This window comes from Petaurus breviceps, unplaced genomic scaffold (genome assembly GCF_028583685.1).
Source record: "Petaurus breviceps papuanus isolate PSGF00001 unplaced genomic scaffold, PetGlider_PUasm1.0 689, whole genome shotgun sequence".
Classification (NCBI taxonomy): domain Eukaryota; kingdom Metazoa; phylum Chordata; class Mammalia; order Diprotodontia; family Petauridae; genus Petaurus; species Petaurus breviceps.
Genome location: NW_027186458.1, coordinates 9,934,583 through 9,942,823, shown reverse-complemented (window position 1 = coordinate 9,942,823; position 8,241 = coordinate 9,934,583). Strand labels below are relative to the sequence as shown.

Genomic DNA, 8,241 nt, shown 5'->3' with positions numbered 1-8,241 from the left:
GGGGGGGGGGGGGCGCTCTGGACAACGGCTTCCCAGAATCCAAATCAAATCACAGAACACTTCTCAGAGTGAGCCCCCAAAACAAAGCCTCACATCAGGGCTTATATAGCCTTCTCCTGGCTCAGCGAATGTAACAACCTTTTGGACCCACTGGCCAATCAAAAAGTATCTACTGAAAACAAGCCTCCCACCCCAGGCTCCAGGTGCACTTTAGCCTAGGGGCAGGGAAGATCTTTAAAATTTACATTCCCATTACAGCAGGCAAACAGGCAGATAGACAGACTGACAGGCAGACATACTGGCAGACAGTCTGACATACAGACAGATGGGCAGACAGGCTGTCAGGCAGACAGACTGACAGGCAGGCAGACAGGCAGACAGTCTGACTTACAGACAGATGGGCAGACAGGCTGTCAGGCAGACAGACTGACAGGCAGGCAGACAGACAGACAGGCAGACAGTCTGACATACAGACAGATGGGCAGACAGGCTGTCAGGCAGACAGACTGACAGGCAGGCAGACAGACAGACAGACAGGCAGACAGTCTGACATACAGACAGAGGGGCAGACAGGCTGTCAGGCAGACAGACTGACAGGCAGGCAGACAGACAGACAGGCAGACAGTCTGACATACAGACAGGCAGGCAGATAGACAGAGAGGCTCAGCCTTGAACTCGCCCTCCCCTGGGAGCCCCGGAGGCTGCATGCCTCTCCTCCATCAGCTCTGCAGTATCCCAGACTCCTCCGGCCCCCACCCCCGGCCTTGACTTAATCAGTCTTGATGAGGAGAGGGCTCTAGTCCCTGGGCCCCTTCCAAGGGCCAACCCTGACCACCTGGGAGGCCATCACTTCCCTGAAGCCTGTCCTGCTCAGCTCCCACCCCTGGTAGCAGCCCCCTCTGGCTGGGGCCTTGTCCTTCTCCAGTCTGGTCTTCAGGGACATTTTTTTCTATCAGAGCCATTTCCATACAAATTGCACCCGTCCTTCCTGATCAAGCTCCAAGACTTCTAAGCAGAACACAACGTCATTTTCTTCCTTTTCACTCCCATAACCCAGGCCGGCACTCTATAACTATGAGGGTCTGGGAATGGGTGGGGGGAGGGACGCCGGCCCTTTGATGTCTCCCGCTGCAGGGGAAGCTCTCTTGGTCACTCCTCAGCTGTTGGGAGCTCCTTCTGCTCCTTCTGGCATGGACAGGCTTTCTCCTGGCCAGCATGTGTCACAGCAGGGCCCTGACAGGCCACTGACTCCCACCCCTTCACTTTACAGACAGAGAAACTGAGGCACGGGGGGCCTAGGAGCTTGCCCAGCTAGACAGTGTCTAAGGGAGGCCCTGCTGACCCTTGCCAGACCAGGGCTCCCCCCTCCTCTGCACCAGGGCTGCAGAAGGCACTCTGTGCACTGAGTTGGACTGAACAGAGTATCTCCCTGACAAGGATGCTGTCTGCCCAGAGTCCGTCCCCGGGGCTGCCCCCAGCCAGATGCTGGCTGGCTCCACATGGGGGGCGGGGCCAGGGAGGAAGCGGGATGCTGAGTTCCCGGTCTTCTCGGCGGCCTCTCCAGTGCCACGTCACCACGCTGGGCGAGATGCGGCAGGTCGAGAGCTCCATCTAGTGTGAGGCTCGCCCCAGAGTCCAGGGCCAGCAAGGGAAGGAGAGAGGCCTTGAAAAATCAGTCATGCTTTCAGAAGATGGGGGTGGGTGCCCCTGAATGTCTCAGCAGGGCTCAGCTGGGGCCATGGTGTGTAGAGGACCAGGGACCAGTGATGGCTGAATCAGCCCCCTCAGGCAAAGGGCTCGTGGACAGGCCCGGATCGGTTCCCTCCCCCCCTCTCCCCCCCAGGGAAGAGTTCAAGCATGGGCACACAGGTGTGATGATTGGATCCTGGAGATGTGATTTGATCCTGGAGATCACGGGGCCGGATCTTCATGACCACGGATTTCAGAGAGTACCACCAGCCATGCCAGGTGTACTAGACTGTCTTCTCACCCCCGGGCCTGGGAACACTGGAGTGCGCAATGTCCACAGGGGAAAGCCATCAGGAAGCGTCCTATGAAAGGCTCACCCTCAACACAATAAAGGAGACTACTTTCCACCACTCTTTGAGTCCCCATCTCTCTTTTAACTCACAGCTTCTGGGCAGATAGCATTCTCAGTCCTGCTGGGGGATAGCAGGGCCCCCACAATTCTCTCAGCCCTGCTGCGGGACAGCAGGACTCCCCACATTCAGCTCTGCCACAGAAGGTAGGGTTCTCTGCCTTGGCCCACCACAATGGAGCCTGCACCTTCCCCTCCTCACCCTTCTCTCACCCCTTCCCCTGAGCACAGCCCCTCTGCCCCAGGGAGCTAACACTCATCTCCTGGCCCTCCTCCTTTGCCTGGCATCGATGCCCTGATCACCTCTTGGTCACTGCCAGTGACAGCAGGGATCGGCCCACTCACAGGGAACATGGCCTGCGCCTCTCCATCACCACATGGATCCGTGGCACTCTCCTGTTGCTCCGTGAGAGAGGGATGGTCTGGTTTCCATCTTGGTATCTCGGTGCCCGCACTTAAGAAACGCTTCATCTCCATCCCCAGAACCAGACACTGTTCTGGGTTTAATGAGTTATTGTTGAATAATCTGTAGCCCTAATCACCTGAAGAAGGTAACAATGGTGTGGAATCCTAGGAAGCCTTGCTACCGAATTGCAGACCTAGAAACTGCATTTGAAAACCAGGGTACCCAAGCACCTTTGGCATCTGAGACAGAAAGGAAGGTGGGATCATCGGAGTCTGCATGGGCCCTCAGGCGGACTCTAGAATGGGCGACCTGGACCCCCTGGGCACCCAGGACCCCAGTATTGCAAAGCAAACCCTTATACAGAATAGAATCATCAATGTTTTTAGAAACAAGTTCACAGACCCTTGGGCTAGAAAATGAGCCTGTGGGCAAAGTGGAGGGAAATAACCACGAATTAATGTATTAAACTAGGTAGGTCCACGCAAAGAAACGTGGGATTGAATGGGGAACATGCCACCCCACGCCTTGCCAGCACTCCTCATGCTTGGACCAGATTGTATTTTCTCACCCTCTGCATGTTGATGGGGTCCCAGTAGAAAGTAAACTTCTAATGACAGGCACTGTTTAATTTCGGGCTTTGTATGCCTAACCCAGTGTCTGGTATACAGCAGGCACTTGATATTTGCTTGTTTTTTGAATGGAATTAAGTTGCTTCAGAGCCAGCTTGGGTAAATTCTTCCTCTCTAGATCGGAGCATAGGGCATGGCATTTCAGAGCGGGAAAATGCTAAGCTGAGAGTCGACTCAGCCAGCAGTTCTGGTCTGTCTGCCCCTCATGAGGAGGGGTGACCACGCTATCTCTCAGGGTCTTTTGTGGGTGTCTGGAGAACACCAAGCAGGCCAGAGAGAGCAGGTGGAGGAATCGAGGAATCACCAGAAGGAGGGATTCCATGTAATCCTGACATGGCTCTGGCAGGAGAGAGGGGCTGGAGGCAGCTTAGCCATGGGCGGCATGCAGTAGCCACACTTGCCAATGCTTGCCACTGACTTGATTTTGGAGGGGTTGGGCAAAGGCTGATGCTTTTTAAAGAGAGCGGAATGATGAGGTCTGGTAAGATGCAGTCTGTCAGTAGGCAAACTTGCACGAACCTCCCACCACCATGGGCCAAGCAGGGCCGAGGTCTGGGAATGCACAGACAGGCAACAGACAGCCTGTGGGGGGAGAAAGAGGCGGCCAGCTTTGTGAACCAGGCCAGGGCGGGTCTCTGGCCTTGGCCTCCGAGCCCATCTTGGGAGCCTCACAGGAAGAGGAGGACAGGCTTGGAAAGGAGGGAGGCACCAGGAGCCCATGTCCGATCAGAGAGCCCTGTGCACCCCCACCTCTGCTCAAGAACCTTCCTGGGGCAAGGGTCTCCCAAACTCTGGGCCTTGTGGACTCGGGTGGCCAGAGGAAGGGAGAGGCCCTGACAGAAAGAGAGGTTCAGAGATGGTGTGGGTCTGGGGAAACAGAGGGCTGGTTCTGACACGGTGAGTTTAGGACACCCCTGAGACATCCAGGAGGTAATGCCCAACAGGAAGCTGGAGATGAGAACTGGGCTTGGGAGAGAGGTGAGGGCTGGGTGTGTGGGCCCGGAGCTGGCCACTGCAGTCATAGGAGAGGCAAGCAGAAGTGTCCTGAGAGGAGAGCCAGTGAGGGAGAGCTCCCCTGCCCACGGGCATCCCTGAGCTCTGGTGTGAGGAGCCAACGAGAGCATCTTTGCAAAAGGGCTTTGACAGCCTCATAGCATGTTAGAAAGGAGCACCTTTACTGTTCTTGCTACTTTGACTGTTGGGTCCAAAGTACTTTGCAAACCATAGAATGCCTAAGAAATAGGGGACTGAAGAACCACCGCCCTCTGGGCCTCCTCTTCCTCCCCTCACCACTCAGGTTACCCGCTGCTGGCCCTTCGCCTCTAGTTTATGCACACCCTCCCTCCAACTTGGCCCTGGTGCTGAGCATGGCACTATGGCTGCAGTCTAGCAAGGCCCAGGGCAGATGGACGGTCACTGCCTGGTGACCTGGTGCTAGGCCCCGGGGCATTGCCCTCCCAGAAGCAGGGGCTGTTTTCTGCCACCGAGCTCTGGCACAAGAACCCAACTTTTGTTGGGCTTCCCTTGGGTTGTCTCAGGGACTCCACTGTCATCTCCCTGAGGGCAGGGCCCCCACACTGCTTCCCTGTTTGGTCACCACCATTTATTGACTTAATTTCCCATCTCATTTTTTCACTGAAGGTGCCAATGATAAATGGCATCCGGCCCGGCCTGCAGCGGCCCCCCATCGAAGGCCCGCCACGGAAGGAGCGCTGGCCATGCACTTTTAGACGACATTTGGCACAAAGTCACGGGGCCGGATCTTCATGACCACGGATTTCAGAGAGTACCACCAGCCATGCCAGGTGTACCAGACAATGCCATTGTCTGTTTCGCCTGTGTACGCCCCTCTGTAGTACAGACCGTTGAGGTTTGCTGCGTGACACCTGCCAGGGAAATGGAAAACACTGTGTCATGGATGGAAGCCGCCTGGCTTAAGGAAGAAAGCCTTCCTGGGCCTCCTCTTCGGATGGTGCAGTGTGCCAGGCCTGGGGATGGGAGGGAGAGGAACCCGCGTCTTTAAGGTGAGGCAGGGAGTCCCGTTGAGATGAGGAATTCCTCTCCACCAGTGCAAACACCCACTTGTTCTGTAACCTAGAGCCCTGGAGGGTGACTTCCCAGGCTTCCCATTTGCTGTGTCAGAGGAGGATTTGAACCTGGCTCTGCCTGGCTCCCCATTGGGCCAGATTCACAAGTCTGAGGAATGGCCTTCCTCAGGTGAACTCCCTACCTTCCCTTCACTCTAATATTCTATACTGTGGGGTCACATCCTCTGGACCCTCTGAAGGGAGGCAGAGCCTGCAGCGGGGAAGACCCAAGTTCAGATCTGGCCTCAGACACTGAGTAGCCCTTTGTCTCAGTTTCCCCCACTGTAAAATGGGGATAATAGCCCGTCTCTCAGAGTGATGGGGGTTGAGTGAGATGACATTTGTAAAGTGCTTAGATGCTGTGTAGACACTAGCTATGCCTTCATATTAACTGCGTCCTGTGTTTATGATTGTTTTGGCCTTTGGGCAGAGGACTGACTAGAGAAGGAAGGGCCAGAGCCAGGGAGGCTTCAGCCCAAAGAGCCCCATCAGCAAGGCTGGCCACTTAGGGCTGATCTCCCTTCTCCCCATCTCCAGATGGCCCCTTCCCTGCCTCTTGGTCAGCTCAGGCTTCACCTTTGGACTCTTCCCTGTCCTGGACAGGGCCGTAGAGGGGGGTCCACAGAGGCTTGGGAGTGAACCCTGGAGGCCGGCCCAAGGCCTCATCCTGTCTGCAGCTGACCCACTCCCCCATCTTCAGGGTTGGGAGGCAGACTTGGCTTGAAACCCTGCCCACAGGGTTAATCATTGGATCCAGCCTCCAGGCAGCCTCTAGCCCCCTCTCTATCTCGGTTGGCAAGAATCTGTTTGCAAATTCAGCAGCTCAAAGGCAGCCCGGGTAAGAGCCAGAGCACGGTCTCCCGGGCAGCCCCACTGTCATCTCCACTCCTGGCCTCCCCCAGACCAGCTAAATAAAGTCCCACCTGCCCCCAGAAACCTTCCCAAGCCCATTAATTCCAGGGCCATCCCCCACTGGCCTCGTTTCTGGCTCGCTGGGGCCCGGCTGTTTGAAGGGTCTCTGGACAGTGAGCTCCTGGGGGGAAGGGGGGCCAGAAAGGATGCTTTCTACCTTCCCATGCGTCCCAAGCACATCCCCCGGGGCTGCACACAGTAGGTGCTTCATAAATACTCCGTGACCTGTTGTACCACCAGCCTCCGCGGTCCTCCTTGGCACAGCTCCCCGAATAGTTGTCATTATCTCGGTCCCGAGTGCTGAACTTCATCCGTAGGTGGCTAGCCCACCACTGGACCTCAGGGTGAGAGCTCCCGGCCAGTGAGTCTCCCGCGGTGCCTGAGTATTCCCTGAAGCTCAGCTCGTAGGCACTCTGAGGGGACAGAATCGGCACCTCAGAATGGGCCAGGCCCTGAGGAGAGAGGGCGAGGCACCGTGTGCCTCCTGGCACGGGGCGGCTGGCTCCCACAGCCCCTGTCCTACCTGCTGACTGCCAACCCTGAAGCTTTCATACTGCGCGAAACGGCGCTCGCCTTCAAAGTCGGCCAGATCGATCTTCAGAGTGTAGTCTCCTGGACAGACAAGCGGACCCTGAGCCTGAGCCCGGGCTGACCTCAGCCGGACGGCGGCTCACAGCCCCGGCCCAAGCAGACCCTCCCTTTCTGGAGAGCCACAGGAGCCCCTCTGGCTGCTGCTGTTTGGAGAGGGAGGGCTGCGCCAGCTAGAGCAGGGGAGTGAGATCCAGCAGGAGCGCCGGTGAGGCCGGGCTTCTGGGACCTGGCAGCCCAGCCAGAAACCACACCGTGGGGTCGGGATGGGCCATGCTCTTCCCCACACAAATATGAGAACACAAGGAAACCAGGAAAGACACAAAGTCACCAGAAGGAAAGAGGGCGGCGCCGCGCCCCCCCCCCCCCCAAGAGCTAGCCTTGGAAGAAGGCCCCGGGGTTTGCAGAACACCTCTCCTGCTTCACCTCGTCTGATTCTCAGAAACACCTCGAGAGGGAGGAGCTATTAATATCTCACTCTATAGGTGAGGAGACCAAGGCTCAGAGAGTTTAAGTGACTTGGCCAAGGTCACATAGCTAGTGTCTCCAGCAGGATTCGAACTCAGGTCTTCCCAAAAGAAAGTGCAGGGCTCTGCTAAATCCCAGGGCCTCCCCAGAGCACAGAATCTGAGCAGAGAAGCATAATCACAAAAGCAGCAGGACCACAGGGGTGGGGGGTTGGGGTGATCCACAGGAGATAAAGGAGGCAGATTCCAGGGGGTCTGTAGGCAGTGACAAGGGAGTCAGCTGCAGGAACCGGGGATGCCTTGCCTAGAAACCGGGAGACCCTGGAGGACCTGAGCTGAAGGGCTGTGTCCCAGAGGGTTGGCCAGGGCCTGCACAAAAGGCCAGCTGAGGCGGGAGGTCCCAGAAAGCCTCCCAAGAAGGACAGCTGGATGCCACATTCTTGGAATACAGTGGGCTGCCTTGGAGCCAGTGCCCTGGGGATCTCCAAGCCCGCACTGAGCACCCACAATGGGACCCAGAATTCCTGCCTCAGACACTTTCACAGTGGGTGTGCTAGGCCACTTTTTTCAGAGACTCAGTTTCCTCATCTGTAAAATGGAGATGGCACCGGCAGTTGCTGCCTCCCTAGGTCGTTGCAAGGCTCAAAGGGGACAATAGATGTCCAGGGCTTTGTAAGCTTCGAAACACTGGAGAAGTGGGAGGTGAGAAGGTGAGAAATTGGGTATCAAGTGGGGAGAGAAGAGGCTGCCTGGCCCCAGCACCCAGGCTGTGCTCTGCAGGGCTCTGGGATCCCAGGGGGCCTTCTGCTTCCACTGGGGGTCACTGGGGCCCGAACTTCTCTGTTGTGTTTGTTTTACAGAGGAGAAAAAGGAAGCCATGGTGACAGCCCGTGCACTAATACAGGAACATCAGTGCTGGTCGCCTCTCTCTCTCCCTCTCTCTCTCTCCCCCTCTTTCTCTCTCCCCCTCTCCCCTTCTCTCCCTCTCTCTCCCTTTCTCTCTCTCTCCCTCTCTCTCTCTCTCCCTCTCTCTCTCTCCCCCTCTCTCTCTCTC

General features: G+C 56.9%; 1 protein-coding gene across 1 annotated transcript; it reads right to left on the bottom strand.

Annotated features, from left to right (window-relative positions):
• Window positions 1-4,421: 4,421 nt before the first annotated feature.
• FGL1 (fibrinogen like 1) lies at window positions 4,422-6,802 on the bottom strand (the record flags this gene model as incomplete). Its single annotated transcript, XM_069104854.1, is given in 4 exon segments — window positions 4,422-5,019; window positions 5,797-5,815; window positions 6,358-6,545; window positions 6,656-6,802. Coding segments are annotated over 4 exon segments (867 nt in total), but the record flags the coding sequence as incomplete, so codon positions are not given.
• Between the last annotated feature and the right edge of the window lie 1,439 nt (window positions 6,803-8,241).